The 20,970-nt window shown below is 51.0% G+C and overlaps 1 protein-coding gene across 1 annotated transcript in view; it reads left to right on the top strand.

Moving 5' to 3' along the window:
• The window catches only part of LOC129669480 (uncharacterized), a 99,734-nt gene that overhangs the window by 13,391 nt on the left and 65,373 nt on the right, over positions 1-20,970 (top strand). Inside the window, 10 exon segments of the mRNA XM_055597758.1 lie at positions 2,130-2,260; positions 5,591-5,694; positions 7,332-7,393; positions 7,396-7,484; positions 11,537-11,722; positions 11,847-11,999; positions 13,741-13,885; positions 16,734-16,892; positions 17,277-17,401; positions 20,220-20,402. Coding sequence (XP_055453733.1) covers positions 2,130-2,260; positions 5,591-5,694; positions 7,332-7,393; positions 7,396-7,484; positions 11,537-11,722; positions 11,847-11,999; positions 13,741-13,885; positions 16,734-16,892; positions 17,277-17,401; positions 20,220-20,402 — 1,337 coding nt within the window.

A 20,970-nucleotide genomic window follows, 5' to 3' on the forward strand; every position in this document is an offset into this window, starting at 1 on the left:
TTCTATGATTAATCTCTTATCTTATTTTTTCTTTTTTCCGGTGCTAGGAATTGAACCCGGGTCTCAGGAGTGCTAGGCCAGTGCTTTACCATTGATCTACATCCTCACCCCTTCTAGAATTAATCTTTTTTTGAAAAACACGTCGACTGAGGCCTGGAGAGATTGCTTACTAGTTAAGATGCTTGTCATGGAAGCATGAGAAAGGGAGTTTGGGTCTCCAGAAACTACAGAAAAGCTAGGTGGAGGCTGGAGCTGGCTCAGTGACTAAGAGCAGAGGATGTGATTTTGGACTCCAGCATCCTTGTTGGGTGCATACTCCAGCTGCAGGGGGTCGATGCTCTCTTCCATTCTCCAAGAGCACTGCACGCACAAGCCCAAAGGCACCCACAGACACAGACAAATACAGGTTATTAAAAATAAAAATAGATCTAAAAACTGCTGGGTGGGCAAGGTAGCTGACCTTTAGCCCCGGTGCACAGGAGACAGAGCCACGGAGAGTAAACCGTCTGGCTGGACTAGTCAAATCGGCAAGCTTTGGGTTCAGCTGAGAGACCCTGCATCAGCACATGTTAGAGAGGAATCAAGCAAGCAAGCAATCCAGATATTGGCCTTTTACATGAGCACACATACGTGCATACCAAAACACGTGTGCACCCACATATATGTGAAAATGCATACACATACCACACACACATATACATGCCAAAAACCACAAAATCCATCTTTTTTGAGATGTAGTTTCTACACTATGCTAGCCACCTCTTTAAAGTGTTTAGTAAAGCTGGGCATGGTGGGTCTGCTAGCACTGAAGAGGCTGAGGTAGGAAGTTCAGAGTTCAGACCGATCAGAGTTCAGGACAGCAAAACCCAAAGCAAACCAGAGCATAAAGAATCTAATCCTCACCAGGCAAGGTGGCACACGCCTTCAATGCCAGCACTCTGGAGGCAAAGGCAGGTGGATCTCTGAGTTCAAGGCTAGTCTCATCTACAGAGTGAGTTTCAGGCAGCCAGAGCTACACAGAGAAACCCTGTGATTCTGACATATTCCAAGATGCACACCCATCATCATGACCACTTTCAGGGTGAATCACCCACTAGCAACCGTATTCACTAGCCATCGGCCCGCCTTGTTGCAGCATGAAACTGGCCTCCATTACTGCTTAGTGCTGAACAGGAAAGACCTCATTATCAGAGCTGGAATGGTGTTGATATATATGGTACCTCAGCCATGGGCTTTCTGCCTCAGTTTCCTTAGCTAGACTGTGTGTATGGCTAGACTGACTCTTTCTCTACAGGGGGTTAAGTAAATGCCACAACCTTTGGCTAAGGACCTGTGAATGATAATTATGAGTGATATTCCAGGCCCTGCCTCCCCAACTCTGCTCCTTTAGAGTCCGACTCCCCAAAGACACAAGTCAAAAGCCAAGCTTTAACCCTTCTTTAAACTCAGAGTCCAATTCGGTGGCTCTGGCCTGCCTTCCACAACTTTCCCCTGGTGGTTGTCATGGAGATGAAGTGGGCTGGTCTCCAGCTCTGACAAAGGGTCCTTCTGAGGTACAAGTGTGTTACCTCGCACCAGGCACCTAGGTTCTGGGGATAGAGTTATTGACATGGCCACTGTTCTCGTCACTGTAAAGCTAACACCTCCTACAGAGAGGGACATCACAGACAAACACACACAGATAAGGCAGCTGTGTTTTGTTTCAGGAAAGGGTCTCATGTAGTCCAGGTTGACCTCACACTTGCTATGTAGCTGAAGACAATCTTGAACTTCTGTTCTGATGCTTCTCCCTCCTAAGTGCTGGGATTACAGACATGGGCCACCACAGCTGCTTTATTCTGTGCTGGGGTATTGAAGTCGGGGCTTGGTGCATCCTAGGTGAGCAGTTCCCGATGGAGCCGCAGCCCCAGGCCTGTGTTCTGCCTGACAGCTGGGTCCTTAGGTTCCCTCCTGTCTTGCTGTTGGCCGAGGCTGTCTTTGTCCTCTCTCCTGCCTACCCCGGGAATAGGCTTTGCTGTGACCTCGTGCAGGCGTCTTTAACCTCTTTCCTGGAGAACTGAAGGACTCATTTTCGGAATTCGAGGGACTGCTCCCCGGGGCCTCTAATTCTAACAGCCTTGTCATCTCAGACATAGACTTCAAAGATGTGAGTCCCAGCAGCCTGCAGCATGAATGGGAGGAGACACTGACCCCAGCCACAGTGGTCACGGCAGCTGCTTTAGTGGAGAGGCTGTGTGTGGCTCCACCTGCCAGCTTTGAGGTAAGTTTTTCCAGCCCTAGGCCAGACTCTGCCCTGAGCCTGAGCACCTCCCCCACCCTCTCCTCTTTCTGCATAGCTTTTCCAACACACCCAAGCACTTGCTCTGTGCTTAGGCAGGAAGCTAAGGACCTCCTTCATGTTACCTAATTCAACCCTTTGGAAAATTCTTATCTGTGTGCCCATTTTACAGGTGAGGAAACCGAGGCTTGCAGAATTTAGGGAACATATTCAGCCACCTAGACAGGAAGTAGCAGAGCTGGGCACTTCACTGAGGCAGGCAGTCTGGTTGTGGGACAGGGTGCCTGTTCATTGTGGTACACAGAAGAAGCACCCCTGGGCTTTAGCAGTTAGATGCCAGCACCTTCCCTGCCTGTAGTCATGACAACCAGATTGATGTCTCTGGCGCACACTTGTCCTAGCTGAGAACTGCTGCACTTCTCTGATCATTTCATTGCCCGGCTCCAGGAGCGAGACGGTGGGAAGCCATAGGACAAACCTGCTTCTCCTGTGCAGCTGAGAGCACCTCTTGACCGCAGCTGATATTTCCCTTGGTCACATGACTTAGGGTGAGGTGTATTATGGGGTCCGGGTCTCCCTGAGGAGACAAGCCCCCTTTGCAGGGACACACTAGCACACACCCTCCAGGGCCCCAGCCCCCCTGGGAGGGCGGAGCCCTGCTGGGTTGCTGGGAGACTACAATGTCTGTCTCTGCCCTTCCTAAGGCCAGTGGCCCCACACAAGCTTGTTTTCAGTCTTGAAAACAAAGCCAGGACTTGGTGCCCCACAGAGACCAAACTCCCAGTGTGGGTCTCTCTGGGGGCTGGGGGTTGGTGATGTGGGGGGCCTAGCCAAAGCTTTCACTGCGGAGTCTGTGAGGGTGGCTGGCAGGGGAGCTGGGCACGCTTGTTCTGAAAGAAAACTCAAGCTGCGTACATTTATTAAGTGCTGGCAGTAGAGCGAAGTGGGTTTTGTGTTTTGTCTTGTTTCTTTTTTTCTTTTTGGAGGAGCTGGGGTCAGAGCCCAGGACCTCACACATGCTAGGTAAGCACCCCAACACAGAGTCATACCTCATCCAAATGCCCTAGAGACTGTGGTATACAAAACGGCATATTTATAGGTTAGTGGTGGCCGCAGATAGGTGTCTCTATGTCCTACAGCCAGACGTCAGAGAGGGAAAGACACGTCCAGGTTAGCATGGTGGGGCGAGAGCGAGGCTCTGAGGCTACCCAAGTCAGGCCGAGCTGCTGCAGCAGCCATCAGTCTTCTCGTGCTGCCGGTGGATACCAGCAGTGGAAGCCGAGAGAGTGTGCATGGAAAAGGTCCATCCCAGGAAGGCGCCCTGCATTCTGGGGTAGGCCCATCCGCCTCAAGGAGCCTGCTTTGTGCTCTGCGCTCCTTTTTCTATGTTTTTGAGACAGGATCTCACTCTGTAGCCCAGGCTGTTTGGAACTGATGATGACCCCATTTACACCTCCCAAGTGTTGGGACTAGAGCATGTGCCACCATGCTGGGTATATCCTGTGTTGTTCTGACACCAGGCTGTTGCTGGTCTCAGTGGCAGCCATGCAGTGGCATGTTCTACTTCAGCGATCCCTCAGTGGTGGCGTCTGCCACGAGCAGGCTCACTGCTGAACAGGCAGCAGAAGGTGGGAGCCCCTTTGGGCTCCTGTGGCCTTGGGCTTGGGTTGCAGCAGAGACCTAGGGCTAGAAGGAGGCTGAGATGGGAGGAGGAAGTCAGTTTCTCCACAGTAGGCAGCCTATAAGTGTCAGGGATGTGCTTTGGAGGCAGCCCTCTGTCTGCTGGAGTATTTGGACCTCCGTGACCGGCCTTCAGGTGAGGACTGGAACCCCTGCCCATGCTTTCCTGCCATGGGTGTTGACAGTCACTTTTTGATAGGAAAAAGTTCAAGGCGGGCAGACAGCTCATCGGGTGGATCGCTCCTCCTGTGTGCACAAGGGCCTTGTGTCCTATCCTCAGTACCACGGAAAACAAACCAAATCCCAAATCCACAACCAGCAAACATAAACCAGTGTGCCAGGAAGGCAGGCAAAGAGACGCACCTGGGAGGATTTTTGGTTTTTGTTTGTTTGTTTTGTGTGTGTGTGGCTATCGTTGGTTGCAGCTGCTAAAATGAAGTGACATCTGACCAAAGCAAGAACTGCAAATAGCATTTCAATGTACCTTTGAAAGGATGATAAGGTTCAGGTTGTCCGAGGACACTACAAAGGCTAGCAAGTTAGCCAAGCGGTCCAGGTGTCCAGGAAGAAACACACCATTCCCATTGAATGAGTGCAGCAAGAAAAGGCTAATGGGCACAACTGTTTATGTGGGTGTCCGCCCCAGCTAGGTGGTGATGCTGGACAAAAACAAAACAAAACAAAACAAAACAAAATCCTGGGAAGGAAAGCCAAGTCTCAACAAGTAGAAAAGTAGAAGTGCCAAACAAGGAGGAGACAATGGAGAAGATGCAGGCGGAGAGCAATCTCACACACAACTGAGGAAGCAGTTCCTGACTGCTTGAGTGAAACACAAATTCCAGCTGAGATTCTCCAGGGAGCTAAGGATGGAGCTAATTTGTTTCTGGCTTGCACAAAACTATGGGGTTGGTTCCCAGCACTGGATAAAGGGGACATGGTGGTGCGTGTTTATAGTCCAGCACTCAGGAAGCAGAAACAGGAAGAGCAGGGTCATTCTTGGCTGCATAGTGAGTTTGAGGCCAGCTCAGGCTACATGAGACTTGGCACACACACACACACAAAACAAACAAACAAACAAACAAACAAAACAAAACAAAAAAACCCACAGCAACAAACAAACAAACCAAAAAAAAAAAAAAAAAAAAAAAAACACCACAAAAACAAGGGCCAGCAAAATGGCTCAGTGGATAAAGGTGCTTCCCATACAAGCCTTGTGGCCTGAATTCAATCCCTGAAACCCATGTAATGTCGAAAGGAGAGAACAACTTCCACAAAGCTGCCCCCTGACCTCCACGTGGGTGCCATGTCCCACCTGCAGATCCCATGGCATTTTTTTCTTTTGGTTCTGTGACACAGAGTCTCAGTCGGTATCTAGGCTGGCCTTAAACTTGGCGGTCCTCTGCCTCTGCCTCTGCCTCCTGAATGTTGGAATGATGGTGCACACCGCCTTCCCCTACCACACCCTAGTGTGACTCCAGATGGTTCCCACTAATGGAGCATGTGCAGCTGCCCTGTGGTTCCGGATGGGTTAGATATGTGGCCTCACCTTCTAGCTGCCATCGTGCCTTGAAGCAGGGATGGGCCAGGTGATGATGGGGTTCCCTGTAACATCCTGTCCCCTCTGTACCCCAGACCACAGAGATATTCCTGATGCTGGTGTCTGAGCTCCAAGGCCTTTCTGGGGATGGGCTGACTGAAGTCTGGCAACACTCATCTTTGAAATGCCAAGATGATTGGTAAGGGCCTTACTCGTGGTGGAGGCTGAGGCATCAGCTGGCTGCCTTTGGGGAATCCTTGATGGGGTGGATTGGCTTTGGTGCTCTCTAGGGTCCTCAGATAGTATTACACCAGCTTGCCAGGGAGGGGTCTGGAATGCAAGCTTTGTGGGGCTGAGGTTGAATATGAAGGCCAGCAGATAAAGACGCCATTGTTCCCCCAGGAGCAGCATCTGTAGAAACTTAGGGATTAGCACGCTGCCAAGTGACTTGGGTCTCCTGTGGAGGCGTCTCAGGTGTCTAGAATGGGGTGCTACAGGCTGGGATCCTACCACCCATCCTCACTCCAACTGAGCTGGTGCCAGCAAAACATATGAAGGGACCCTCAAACCTCAGGGGTCTCCCTGAGGGCCTCACTCTGGGACCCCAGACTGTGCTTAGTCACCTCATAAAATGACTACTTAACAGGATAAGAAATATGTGACTTTTATGGCCGCTGTCCATACTCATTCACCGAATCCACAAATTACCCACAAAGCAAGTGCCGCTATTTCCACTCTGGATTTGCATAGCAAGGCACAGACCATTTAGGACACTTTCCTGAAGCTACATAGCAGAGTTGTTTGTTTTGCTGTTCTGGCCTAGAACTTACAGCAATCCTCCTGCCTCCTCCTCAGTACTGAGATTACAGGCCTGTGCCACCATGCCAGCCTTAGGATGGAAAACCAGGAGGCCTGTACTTCTCCATCCCCAACTCCTGTGGATTTTGTCCATCTGTCTCCGTAGACCTTGGGGTTCGGATGGTGGGGAGGCCCTTCTCAGGTCTGTCTGTTGCATGAGAGCTGGCACTCCCTTGAGTATCTGTCGTCTCTTATCACCACATCCTCATCTTGCAGCCCAGCAAGTGTAACTGAGACTCATTTACAGAGCAAGTGATGTGGAGAGTGCTGGGGGGCAGCTCTGTCTCCACCTTCTCCCTACTGCCTCTGGCATCCCCGAGCTTCCCATCTACCCAAGGGCAATGGCTATGACGGAGAACCCTCCATCCAGTCACTGCTCCTGCTCCAGACACTACCACCCCCATTCTACAACAGAATAGCTCAGTGTCTTTCTAGAGACTTCTTTTTTTTTTTAAGTCCTAAAAACAAAGGGGGAAAATAAAACAGACAAGAAAAATAAATTCCGTACTTATAGTAAATAAATAAATCCCTTGCCCAGGCTTGTAACCTCAGCTATACTGGAGGCTGAGGCATCGAGATCATGTATCCCAGGCTTGCCTGGCTACAGAGTGAGTTCAAGGCCAGCCTAAACAATTTAGTGATATTCTGTCTCAAAATGAAAAATCAAAACTATGCAGGGAAGTAGTATAGCAGTAGAGCACTCAGCTGGTGTGTGAGGCCGTGGCCTCTGTTCCCAGCACTGTGACAACACGGTAATAACATCGCTCAGGCCAAGCATTCCTTGGTGTTGAGCTGACATCGGATGCTTAAATTGGAAACCACTGGCCGTGCAAGAGGGACACAGGCCCAGCACGGCTCCTTCTCCGGAGAGCTCAGGCATGTCCCTCCTTTGGTCCCAGCCTTGGCTGGACCCCGCTATGAACAAAGGCTGCAGCAAGGCTCAGGGGCACAACATTGTCACCATGCTGCTCTCCTCAGGCATCCACTGGTAGACGCTCTGCCTGCCTGTGGTACTCAGAACTGTGTGGACCTCATGAAGCAGGGGAGGTGGAGGCAGACCAGGCTGAGGCGTGGCTGTGGTTGTTGGCCTTCATCCCGAAGCCCACAGATGCCATGGTGTACACACTGCTGGTGAGTCTGTCCTGTCCCCCAGCCCTCACCTCCCTCCTTGGCTGGGTTGCTGGACATATGAGGGTCACCTGCTCTCACCCTAGAATGGTGCTTTCCCTTCACAGCCCAGGGATGGAGCTATACTCAAGGCAGGATTTACTATCACAGATCTGGTTTTCACATGTGGAAGCAGAGCTTGGTATGTGCACCAGGCTGGCCTGGAACTTGTTACGGAGCCCAGGCTGTCCTCAAACCATGTATTGTCCTGCCCCTGCCTCCCAAGTGCTGGGACTAGCTGTATGCCAGCATACCGGTGAGATCTGAACTTGAATTTCAAAGGTGTGTGAGCCCGTTGTGGAATGTGAGCCAGAGATTCAACCTCTCTGGACCTTTCTAAAAACAAATATGCATGTGGATGCATGTTTGCATGTATAGGGATGTGTGTTCACAGAGTCAGGATTTGTTATTATTATTATTATTATTATTATTATTATTATTATTATTATGGATTTTGAGTAGGGTTTCTCTGTGTAGCCTTGGCTGTCCTGGAAGTCACTCTGTAGACTGGGCTGGCCTCAAACTCACAGAGATCTGCCTGCCTCTGGCTCCTGAGAGCTCGGATCAAAGGCGTGCACCTCCACTCAGAACTCACCGACAAGGGCTAGTCTAGATTGCTCAAGGGGTTCCACATCTCTTCCTTTCGAGTGCTGGAATTGCAGGTGGGCCACCACTGCCACCCAGGGTTTGTGTGGGGCGGTCTCTGAGCCATCTCCCTAGCCCTTCTGAGACTGGTGTTTGGTGTGGGAACTAAGGATGGACCCACTCCTTTTGACTTAGGCTTGTGGTAAGAAGCGACATGCTGTGTGTAAAGCGATTCTCCAGGGGCTCAGCTCCCAATCGGAACAGTTAAACACTAGGCTAGAGAAATAGCTTAGTGGCTAGAAACTCTGGCTGTCCTGGTGGAGGACTCAGATTCAGGGTGGCTCACAACTATCAAGTTCCAGAGGACTTGATCTCCACAAATGAGGAATATACACAAACTAGCACACTCAAATGCTCATATTTAAAAAAAGAAAAACCAGAGCTGTTATTCTTATAAACAAACTTGTTTGGGAATGTTGCAGTAGGGAATCTCTGAGAAACTAGCCAATAATTCCCATGAACATTCAATTCCCTCAATAGGTCAGTGCTGTCATATCCCAAACTTACAGAGGGGAAAACTCAGGTCTCCAGGCAGGGCAGCTAGCCCTCCAGGGTAACCCTGCTCTATCATCCTGCTAACCTCTATCCACACCCTCATTGCCTCAGGGGTGGAGATGCCTCTTGGGGATCCCCATCCCACTGATCTAGGCTGGGAGCATACAAGGGCACCAGTAGCCAGCAGGTGTGGCTGGGCCTAGCCAGCCAGTGTCTCTGGGAGCATTGGGAAGACCTCAGCACGAATGAGGGTGTCAGTACCTCTGAGCCCCAGCAGCTCACCCAACCCCTTAACCCTGACCCTTGACCTTGGAGTTGGTTCCACAGTCTATGTGTTGACCCTGTTCACCAGGACACAGATTTGGGTACCAACTTTGATCCCGATCTGGACTGGAGCCTGAGTGAATCATAGTCCATTGCCCAGCAGGTGACACACTGGTTATGAGTGCCATCCAAGGGCTGGGCAGGGCTGGCTGGTGGAGAATAGCCTTGTCTGCCTTCCCTCCCTCTTTTCTTCCTCCCTCAGCAACCCCGGTTATCTGTTCTTTGCATGGTGTGGGTGCAGAGGCACAGACCTTGGCCTCTATCAGCCTGTTGAGTCTTCTTGACTGTATGGTGGGCTGTGCTGTGGGTCAGGAGACCACTGGCAAAGCAACAGAGTGGGACAGGCAGGCTGTGAGAAAAGGGTAGCAGCTCTGCTTGTCTTGGTCAAGGCCACAACAAATGGCTTTTCCTTCTTCTTCAGGAAAGAGCAAATGCTGCCTGATGCCTCTCTGGGCCTCTAATTTTTAAAGTTTAGTTTGATAATGATCATGTTTTTAATTTTAAAAAGATTATCTAATTGTTATTGTGTAGGTGAGTTGCCTGTGTGGAGGGCAGAGGACTGCTCTTGAGTCAGTTCTCTCTTTCTATCCTGGGGTCCAGAGATCTAGCTCAGATGGCCAGGCCTGTGAGTCTGCCCACCACACCATCTCGCCAGCCTCTTTTTTGCATCTAGCCCCATTTTACTCTCCACACTGAAGAAACATAGAGGTTCTTTTTATTTTGACAAATACAGGAAGAAAAAGAGAAAAAAAATGTGCTTTAAAGCTATTAGTGCTTGTACATTTTCATAGAACGCTCAGGCTGAGATGCATGCAGCAAGATTCACGTCCTCTGAGATGCACACATGCACACACGCATGTATGTACATGAAGAGGCACATTGGCATACATACATTCCTACACATACACCTTTATATACACCCACACACAGCCACACACACACACACACACACACACACACGCTGAGATTCCAAAACACCTGGTGGTAGCGAGGTGCACGTGTAGGCTCCATGTGAATGCTTTGTGTCTTGCATTCTCATGTGGACCCGTGGGGAATCTTGCATCCACAGCAGAACAGAGCCGGACAGTGTTTGACGACTTTGTTGGCACTGGGGTGGTCTCAGGCTGACATTTACACCCAGGGCCCCAGGACCTACTGTGTTTTTCAGGACTGAGGCCAGAGCTGCTTTGAGGAGCAGCAAGAGCTGCACCTATGAGCCCAGCCCTCGAGATAAGGCAGAGCTGCTTCTCCTATGGGAAGCACGAGGCAGGGCATGTCATCTTTCAGAAGCTTCTGCTTCAGGCTGAGAGCAAAGCAGAACTGATAAGAAATTGGATGGAAGGTGTTGGTGGCAGGGGCTGGTGCGCAGTAAGTGCAGGGCACAAGTTGGGGACAGGGCATGAGTGCTGGCAGGTGCATTGAGTAGGGAGCCTATTGCTAGACATGGCAGCTTTCACGTTGCTGTTAGATTAAGATAGCCCCAAAATCAAAAGGTCCACGCTTGCATTCAGAGAAATTATATTAAAACCAAGGACGATGGGTATCCCGTAGGGCCGAGATGCCTTCAGATGGCACTGGCAGACCGCTTGTCTTCATGACACTCCTGATCCAGCCCCCAGCCCAGGATTCTCAGCTCTCCAGGGCAATCTTTGGTCTCCCTGGGTACACAGGACTCTGCCTGCCCTTGGGGATCCCTGGTCTCTGGGGAGCTTCCCCAGTGGGAGCGCTGCACTCTGCCCACGATGCTGGCTCATCTGTGACCTGCTTGGTACAGAGAGAACTTTGGCTCATTTCTTGCTCATGGAAGAGAGCAGGAGCTGGTCTGCTGTGTGTGGGGTGGCCCGACCCCGTGGCCAGGATTCTCCCCTCTCTTCTGTCTGGGGACTGTCACATTGCCCACCCTAGCTGGCAGCTTGGATGAGGGTCACTCAGATTCAGTGCTGCTGGTGTAGGATGGGATCAGGTAACAGTCATGGGGTTGTCCTACCCAACAGAGGCTGTTTAGCAAGATCCTTGGGCTGAGGCCATAGCAACAGCACCCTCCCTACTTCCTACAGTTTTTGTTGTTGTTCTTGCTATTGTTTTGCTTCATATCTTTTGAAAGAGGGTCTCGCTATTTGGTCTAGGCTGGCTTTGAACTCCTGCTTTTCCTGCTTACACCACCAAATACAGTAGTGACATTTGGACTAAGTTTGATTTTTTTTCCTGGTGCTGGACCTCTGAATCAAGGACCTTGTCCATACCAGATAGGTGCTCTGCCTCTGAGCTACACCTAAGCCCTCCTAATGCCTATTGTGATGCCCCCGAATGTCCCTAGACACAACAAGAACGTTCCTATCCTCCTTTAGCCTAAGAGCACAGATCTCTATCCTGAGTATATATCAGGGGTCCCTGGTATTGCTCTAGAAACAGTCCACGCAGAGTCCCTTATCCACAGTGGGAGGTAGGGACCAGGCTGAGGTGACTTTAGGAAGTGCCAGGCTGAATCAGGGTTGGGGAGGACTGAGGCCCTTCAGAGGTCACTTACCAGCCTTCCTGTTGTCTGTCCCTAGCCACTGCTGCAGTCTCCAGGGGCCAGCTCAGGTGCCTTCCTTGGCATCTCAGCTCTGGCACACAACCTCTGTGCTGCTCTGGACGGGCGCTGCCAACTGCTACCTGGAGTTGGCTCTCTTGTAAGGATTCTGGGAGAGGCGCCGGGTGTGAACTGCAGCTTCCTGGAGCCTGTGGACGCTGGTCAGGTGAGTATGGACAATGTCTCAACACTTGGTTCAGGTATTGCCTGGCAGGTCACCCTTGCACAGGTGGGTGGGGCTGGGGACCCTTCCAGGCCTCATAGCCCACCCTACTGCCATTTCTTTTCAGCTTCAGCTTGTGCTGAAGGCCATTGGCAATGCAGGGCTGGCAGCCGAGGCTCTCACCCCTGTGCTGAGCACCTGTGCTTCCCTGAGGGGCAACTCTCCAGAGATCCGGCTGGCGGCTGTCCAGGCCTTCCGGAGGATCCCTTGCTCTGCAGACGTGAGTTCTTGTGTTTTCCCCTCTGGCTGCAGTTGGGCAGTGGTTGAACTTAACCCAGGTGTCAGTTCCCCGCTTCCTTCAAGATCATTATGTATTCACTGAGCAACTTGTGTGTGCTGGGAACCTGACCAGGTACACAGTGTAAGCCTCTGTCCTCTAGAGCCTGTGTTTGGTGTGGGAAGCTGTTATTCACCAAGAAAACCAACAAAGACACTGGCACATGGTCCAGGCCTGCACGTACTAGCACTAGCAGACTCTGTGGGCTACTTCCGGGCTGCTATCTGCTCTTATAAATAAAGTGTTCCTAGCACACAGATAGCTATGGACTATCTGTGGCTACTTACTTTGTGGCTATAACTGCTGAGTGGAATCTTTGCTAGAGAAGTTGCAAGGCCCAAGCTGCCTCTGTAGGAAGTTTTCCCACCTGTCACACAGTCAAGGGCAGATTCTTACCCACAAACCACCGAGCTCTGTGGTCTGGTTTCTGACCTGCTTGTACAGTTTAGCCTCATCTACTACTTGTTTTTTCAGATGTCCTCAGGCCTCACTCTGCAACTGTCTACAGAGCACTGCTGGGGAGAGATGATAGCTGGGAGATGGTTCTGTCAGTAAAGTGCATATTGTACAGGCATGGGGACATAAAAGCTGGGCATGGTGGACCTGCCTGTAATCTAGCCTGGGGAGGGGGACAGGAATGGGAGACTCTGTGGGATGTGCTGGGCAGCCAGTCTAGCTGAACTGCTGAGCTCCAGGTGCAGAGAAAGACCTTGGCCCAGAAAATAAGGTGGTAACACATGTAAATAATAAACGATAAGTAAATCTTAAAAAAAAAAAAAAAGGAAATGAGCTGCTGGAGAAATGGCTGTGCCGCTCTCACAGAGGATCTGGGTTTAGTCCCTGCTACCCACACGGTGGCACCTGTAACCCCAGTTCTGGGGAATCCGGCCTCTAAGGGCTCCTGCACACACATGCTGCGTGCAAACTAATGCAAGGAAAGAAGCCTAAACAATAACGCTTTAGAAGGCCAGGAGGGCAGGGCTGGAGAGATGCCTCAGAAGGTGAGGGCACTGCTGCTCCTGCAGAGACCTGGGTAACGACCCTACTACCTCTCACAGCGCAGTGGGCAAGTTACCGGAGGCGCCCCCCCCCGGAGTCCTGTTCACTGTGCCACCTTCATTGCTGTTTTACCTGACACCGAACCTCCCAGAGCCCTAGAATCCCTGGTCTTTCTTCCCTATATTTCTTTATGTGTTATATCTTGCACATTAACCTTCACTGGACTAGAACCCGAGTGTCGGGTGGATGGGGGCTGGGTCAGTCATGTTCATGATGTCATCTATCCCATCAGGCACACAGTGGTGCTCAGAAAGTGCTATGAATGGGTGGCCAGATGATTACGCCATGAGGGAAGCTGGGAGAGGTTGATGGAGAAGCATAGAGCCTGAAAGTGGCTTACTTAGGACTGGGCCTGGAAGCACTAAGACATTGATATTTCATATTTATGTTATTTTATAAACAAAGTTTTGCATCCATGTACTCCTGTTATGTATTGGTATGCATGAAAACTTACCAGGCTCTGGGATAAGAGGGCTGGGGAATAGGCATGGCCCCACTCTGTCCCACAGTAGGACCACAGGTGACTGTGCTGGGAAAGTTTCTGTGGAGGAGACACTGTAGAAGCTGGTGGGCCACAGCATCAACTGCAGGGTGCGACTGAAGAACGATGTCTTTCCCGAGCCAGAGGTCAGTGCTCTCTCGCCTGTACCAAGCTCCCGAGGAGGACACAGAGCTCCGTATCAATGCCTACCTGGCTCTGATGAGGTGCCCCAGTGAGGAGGTGTTTGCCCAGGTGCGGCACACCCAGGCTAGTGAGCGGTCCACCCAGGGTGAGTAGGCAGCGTGGGGTGTTGGGGTTGGGCTGTCCCAGGAGTCTCCTGGGTTGGGACAGTGTGGTGAGGAGTACCCTCACCCTCTATGCTTCTAGTTTTACTAGACAGTCAGTGCGGTCTATCCCCGACATGGCGGCTCCATCCTACCCATGGATACCCTGAGAAGAGCCCCTTCTCCTCTCAGGTCCTCAGTTTCTTCCAGACTCACTAAGGTCTGTGCACTCTGACCACATCACAGACACCTGTGAAGAGACACCAGGGCCAGCTTGAGAGGCTGAGACCCTGGCTGAGAGGGAGAGAGAACCACAGAGACAGAGAGACTGTGGCTCCCAATCCTAGGTTCCTTTGGGGATCAGTGAGTCATGCACTTGGGGTATGAATATGAGAAATAAGTTCAGCTGGCTAAACAAAAACAGAAGCCAGTAACAGCTGGCCAGCTATGGTGGTGCCCATCTGCAATTTGTGCACTATCGCTGATGAGGCAGAAGAATCATGAATTCCAGGCCAACCTGGACTACATACTCTGACCCTGTCTCCAAAGAACAAAGGCTGGGCATATGCCAGAGGCTGGGGCTGAGGCCTGGGCCAGGACTGGGTCTCAGTGCAGAGCACTTGTCTAACATATGGAAGGCCTGTCCTCCATCCTGCACTGGAAAAACAATCTAAAATATTACGTAATTCCCCAGGCAGGAGCAGCACACACCTTTAATCCCAGCACTCAGGAGGCAAAGGCAGGTCTCTGAGTTCAAGGCCAGCCTGGTCTACAGAGTTTCAAGACAGCCAGAACTACACAGAAAAACCCTGTCTTGAAAAACCAAAAACAAAACAAACAAACAAACAAACAAACAAACCCCCCAAAAAAACCCAAACCAAAACCCAAAACCAAAACCAAAAAAACAAAGCAAACCAAAACAAAACAAAACAAAAAAAAAAAAACAAAGCAAACAACAATAAAAAAGGTAATGCATAGCTTCTTAACAGCTGCTTCCAATGCTAGCCCAACTCTTCCTTGCTTGTGTGTCTTAGGAGGGGGCCTCATGTTGCTGTGAGTCTCGGATTCTATGTCTATGAAATGGGGACACTGCAGTATGTTTCTCAGAGCATGCTGAGGGGGGATGAGCTGGTGTGTGAGGGAGTGGTGTAAGAGGACAGCCCATCTTTTGTTCTCTCTGCAGCTGTGTTTGAAAGAGCAGGGTGGAAGATGAGTGGGCAGTAAAGGCCTTCTTCCCCCAGCCTAGGAATGTGTTCCCTGGGAGCAGCTCTCCCATTTGGCATCAGAACTTCGACACAGTGCTAGAGAGGTTGCCTGGCAGGTGCTAGGCCCTGGGTTCCATCCCTGTCACTGCAGACAACCAACTGACCAATCAACAAACATCTTTGTAACACAGAGACAAGTACACACAAATTATATACATGTGTATCCTTATCTGTTTTACCCATCCCCACAGAGGCTGGAGGCTGTTTTCAGTCTTGGGCCATTAGCACCAATAACCTAAAGGGACCTGCCTACACACTTGCCTGAAGTGACCTGGTGTTGTCCTAAACCACCTGTGCAAGCAGTATGTTCATATGAAGTAGTGCAGGGCCAGGGATATGGCTCCGTGAGAGAGAGTTTGCTTTGCATGTATGATGAAGCCTTTGGCTCCATCCTCCACCAGGCAAACCAAACCAAACCAAGCAACCAAACCAAAGCAGTCCCATGTTGCAAATGGCCTTCTCTGGATGTAGGGTCACAGCTGATGCAGTACTAGTTCCAGGCTTGGGGCTGAGGCAAGGAAGGGACAAGCCTGCTAAGCATCCTCCAAGTAGTCAGCCAGAGCCCATAGATGCCAGGCTGTGTGCTGCCCAGGGAGATGAGTGGCTTCCCTGCAAATCAGCTCTGTCCCATGGCCAGATGTTCGAGAAACTTCCAGATGTGCCTTCTGGGAGCTTACGTTAGGCTCTATGTCAGGGTTCCCATTAGGCTGTGCTTGCCCCACAGATTCACACCCTGCCAGTGTATCCCTGCTGGACCCTGGCAAGGGCTCCATCATGGACCACACATCACCAGCTCTGAGATGTCAGACTGTCAGGTTCTGGCTCTGGCCTAGACTGACCTTTGCCAACAGCCCAGTGAGATGAACTGGAAATGAGGAACCTGAGGCTCAGAAAGTTAGAGTGCCTCACATGCGCTTAAAAGGAATAGAGGTAAGGCCAGAGAGGGGGGCTCAGTTAGTGGAGTGCCTGCTGCACATATGAGGACCCAGGTTCCATCTCCAGAGCCCATGTAAAAAGTAGGGTACATCGCACACGATCGAAATTCCTGTGCCGGGGAGGGGGACTCAGCTCAGTGTCCCTCAAGCTTACTGGCTGGCGAGCCTAGCTGAATTGGCAAGTTTTCCAGGAAAAAAGTGAGAATCCTGTCTAAAAGCAAACAATGTGGACGGTGCCCAAGAAACAGCTCAGCTGTCCTCCAGCCTCTGCATTCATGCACACGCGTGTACACCCGCATACACACAGAAAAGTTGTAGAGGGGCTGGGTAGAATGAGGATCTGAAATGAAACTTGCTGTCCCCACCTCACAGCAGCACAGAGAAGTGGTTAGCACCATCCTGAGGTAACACAGCTTGCATTTGTGGAACTGAACTGGGGTTCAGACTCGGGTTTGACTTTCAAGGCATGGGATTCCACGTCATTCCTTTGCCTTGAGGGAAACTCATTAGAATTCCACACAGAGGCCAGGTCCTGTCCTCTTCTGTAACAGGCAGGGCCCCCAGCAGCCTGGCGGGGGCATGGCAGGCGGGGGCAGAGTCAGGGGCCTTGGCCAGTGGCTCACCATGTGTCCCTTGCTGCCTTGTTGCCCCAGTGGGGTCTTTTGTGAGGAGCCACATTCTGCAGCTCCTGAGGACGGATGATCCCTTGAAACATGACCTTTGGGACTCCCTCCCTGAGGACATCCTCGCTCAGCAGTTCCAGACGGAGACCTGGAAACACTCATCTTACTGTGATGTCACCTTCCGCTCAAGTATGGCCGCAAGTTCTGGGAACCTCAGAGGTCCAATCTTTAAGAGCACTGGGCTTTCCCCTGCCTAAGCTACACAGAAGAAGTTCAGGGCCAGCCTGGGCAACTTAGGAAGAACCTATCTCAGAAAGCAGAGAGCTGGAGTTCAGTGGTGGCACTTACCCTGGGCATAGGGCCTGAGTTAGAGCCCCACATGAGCAATGGCTAGGAGAGGCAGGAATCTTTTCATGTCCCTGAACCACCTCGGGCATCTTGGGAAGCACAGGGCATAGAGGGGTGCTCTGGGGTCTCCCTCAGCCTTCATCAGGTGGATGAGATGTTGTGTAACCCCCTCCTGGGGCAAGACACCTCTCCTTCTAGCTCCAAGGATCTTCTCTTTTCCCTTAGCATCCGGCAACCTGGGAGCCAACCTGGAGAGGACCCTTCTCTTCTCTCCCGACTCTTTCCTTCCTTGTTCTGCCACAGTGAATCTCACTGTCTATGCTGCTGGCTGGGCCTTCAACCTCCTGGAGGTAAGAGTGCTGGGCTTGTTGTCTCCTTAGCCCTGGCAAGGAGTGAGCCCATCTGTCCATCTGTCTGTCTGCCTGTCTCTTGTTTCCATTGTTCTATATTCATCTACCGTTTTTGACTCATCTATTTTCTACCTGCCCATAGATACAGCCATACATCTGTCCACACATGGTTACCCAAGCACCTTTCCATCCTATTATCCCTCTTATCCATCATCCATCTATTCATCCTTCTCACTCAGGTATCCTTCTATCTATCTCTCTCATCCATCCATATATCCTTCTAATCTATCTATCCATTCCTCTATCTATATGTTTGTCTGTCTATCTATCTATCTATCTATCTATCTATCTATCTATCTATCCATCTATCTATGTCACTCATCAATTCATATTCCCACCTTTCATCTGTCTCCATCCATTCATCCACCCACATTCTATCTCTCCACCCATCCACCTACAGTTATCCATCTATCTACCTACTGTCCGCTGCAGAAATATCCCTCTCTAGCTGACAATGTGGCAAGTACTGTGTTTAGCGGTGAACAACTAAGACATGGTCCCTGCTCTCCTGGTACTTTTCAGTCTCAGAAGCTGTTGTGGGAATTTTCTCTCTGGGTGTGGGGAGTACTAAGCAACTTCTCTTTCCTCCATCTAAAGTCCTAGTGACAAACCAAAGTTGAAGTTCACCCTGAGGAACCAACGAATTCATTACGCTTACTTACAGAGCAGCCTTGCTGGAAGATCTGCACCTGGTGTGGATGATGGCTCCTCCATAACTGCAAAGATGGGGCCCTTCCCTAGCTTTTATTTATTTATTTATTTTTTGTAATCCTGTGTACCTAGGCCCACTCTCAGGCCAAGAAGCCACATGCAATTGGGACTGAATTGCATAGAACTGACAGGGAGGAATGATGACTCTCCTCACCCCTTTCTTCCCTGAGGGATCAACAGTCCACAAGCCCAGCAGAGATTGTGAGCAGACACGGCTGACCTCACAAAGATGGCAGCAATGTCGTTCTGAGTAGTGTCTTACAACAGAGGAAGACAGCTTAATGTGACAACTTTAAACTGTTTGTTTGGGAACATGACAGTTTAGCTGAGCCCTGAATGACAGACATTTTGTTAAACTTTTTGTTGCTGTGACAAACAGGAAAAAATCAGCTGAGGGAAGGGGAATGTATTTGGGCTCGGTTTGATGGTGTAGTTCGTTATGGCGGGACGTCATGGGGCAGCGGGGTGAGAGGTGGTCGGTCACATCGCCGCCACAGTGGGAAGCAGATCATGCACACACGCACTGCTGCACAGCTTGCTCACTAGTTTTGGTTTAAAATATTTATTTACTGTCAAGGCAGAGCATGTGGGTACCATGGTGTGCATGAGGAAGGCAGGAGTCAAGTCTCTCCTTCCACCATGTGGTTTGAGGGATAGAACTCACGTCATCAGCGTGGGCTGCGAGCACCTTTATCTGCTGAACTGTGTTGCTGGCTCTGACTTTCCTTTTCATTCAGTCCAGGACTCCTGCCTGTAGGAGTAAGTTTAGTGTGGGTCTTCTTTTCTCATTTTAGCCTCGTTGGAGACACCCTTATAGCTGGGCCCAGAGGTGTGTTTTGATGGATGGTGATTCTAAATTCAGTCAAGTTGACCTGTGCAGAGCTGAGGTCAGAGGGTGCCTGCTAAGCAGGCTGCTAGTAAGTGCAATGGTCCCAGAAGAGGAAAGGTGAGGTCTTCACAAGGAACAGAGTGAAGGAAGGGGGCGAGGGGAGGCACAGAGTGGGAGCATGTTGATGGGGAGTGGTGTGATGTGATAGACTACTTGCCTGTCACCATGAGGAGTGAACGGGCTGAGGGGCAACAGTGGAAGATGGACACCTAACTTATTTTTCCTCCCTCCCTCTCCCCTTCCTCCCCCTCCCTCCCTGCTCCCTCTCTCCCTCCCTCCCCCTCCCTCACTCCCTTTCCCTCCCTCTTTCCTCCCTCCCTCCCTCCCTCCTTCCCTTCCTCTCTCCTGCCCTTCCTCCTTCCTCTCCCTGGCTTGGTGCTGGGGCTGGGACCCTAGTGCATGCCAGGAGTGACAGGGGAGAGGGAAGATCTCTGAGGCTGGTGTCCTATGGGCTGTTGTGAAGTCCTGACATTTGGTCCCAAGGCCCTGGTGACTGTAGGTGTCGTGCTCTGTGCTCTCCTAGCCCTTTCTGGTTGGTGGGGGCCAAGGCCTGCCACCCAGACACTGCCAGCTGGCCCTTGTGATTTTCCTCTAAACTCCATCAAAGACACCTGGATGGCAGGAGGGAAGGGAGAAGAGGTGTAGAGAAGGGAAGCCAGATGTCTGGGTGGAAGGAGAGAAGATGGAGAGGTGGGTGGGCGGCCTATAAGTGTACAGGAGGAGGAGAGGGGGATGAGGGATGTGCCTATGGGAGGAAGGACGGAGAGAGGAAGGATTTATTGGTTCACCCACCAGCTTTTGAGAATCATCTGGGCTAGTTAGATGGCTCATGGTAATTCATGAGTCCCTATACTCAAGGAGATTCCCACAACAGGCCTTAGTGTGGACTTGTTGCTGTGTGCTGGGAACCCAGGTGGAGTTGTGATGTGTGTGGCCTGAGAAGAAGAAGGTTGCCCAGAGGTGGTGGTGTTTGAACTAAACCCCAAAGAATCTATAGGGAAATTTTCAAGGTTGTGCCCTGTTTCCTGTGCTCAGGTGGTCCCAGGGAGGCTTGAGTGCTCCAGGCGTGCCTCCCGGGTCCCTGTTTCCAATCTTACAGCTCTTGGTCATCGGTGTGACTGGCTTGCTCATTCATGAGCCTCTGGCTTCTCTCTGCAGCTGGAAGTCCAGCTGAAAAATGCTGAAGACATCATCCTCCGTCTGCTGGGCCCTAAGTCCTTCTGGAGGCAGGAAGAGAAGAGAGAGTCCAAGCCAGAGAATCCTTCAGGGCCAGAGCCAGGCCTGGACAGCGCTGAGTGTGCAAACAAAAGATCCAGAAAGATGAAGGCCCTCCAGGAAAAGGTAGTGAATCTGGTGTGCTCTGACTACTCTGTCCCCCAGCCAGTGACCCAGACGCCAGCCAGAATAGGCTCCTGGAAAAACTGGAGCTTCAGGGGCTCATGAGTCCCTTGTGGACACCTACTAACTAGGCCTCTCTGATGATGAAAATGTGTTTGTCTTAAGTGTAATCCCCACATAGAAAAGTCGAAAAGCCCCATGTGTACATCTGGATATGTGTTTCCAACTCTGCACCAGTGAGGCTAGAACCTGACCTGTTACAGGCACCCCCGAGAACCCTCCACCTTTTCTTCTAGTCAGTACCCATTCTGAACTAAGGTAGCCATTGGTCTAACTTCTGGTGGCGCCAATGAGTCCTGCCTTTTAAAAACCAGCTTTGTAAACCCAGTGCTGGTGTAGTGAGACAGCGTGCTTAATGGCTAGCTGGTCTAGCCTAATCACCAGCTTCAGTGAGAGGCTCTGCCTCAAAGAACAAAGTGGAGAGCAATGGAAGAAGACATCTGATGTTGGCCTCTGGTTTACATACACACACACACACACACACACACACACACACACACACACACACACA

Source organism: Psammomys obesus, unplaced genomic scaffold, assembly GCF_907164565.1.
Source record: "Psammomys obesus unplaced genomic scaffold, mPsaObe1.curated_primary_1811, whole genome shotgun sequence".
Lineage (NCBI taxonomy): Eukaryota > Metazoa > Chordata > Mammalia > Rodentia > Muridae > Psammomys > Psammomys obesus.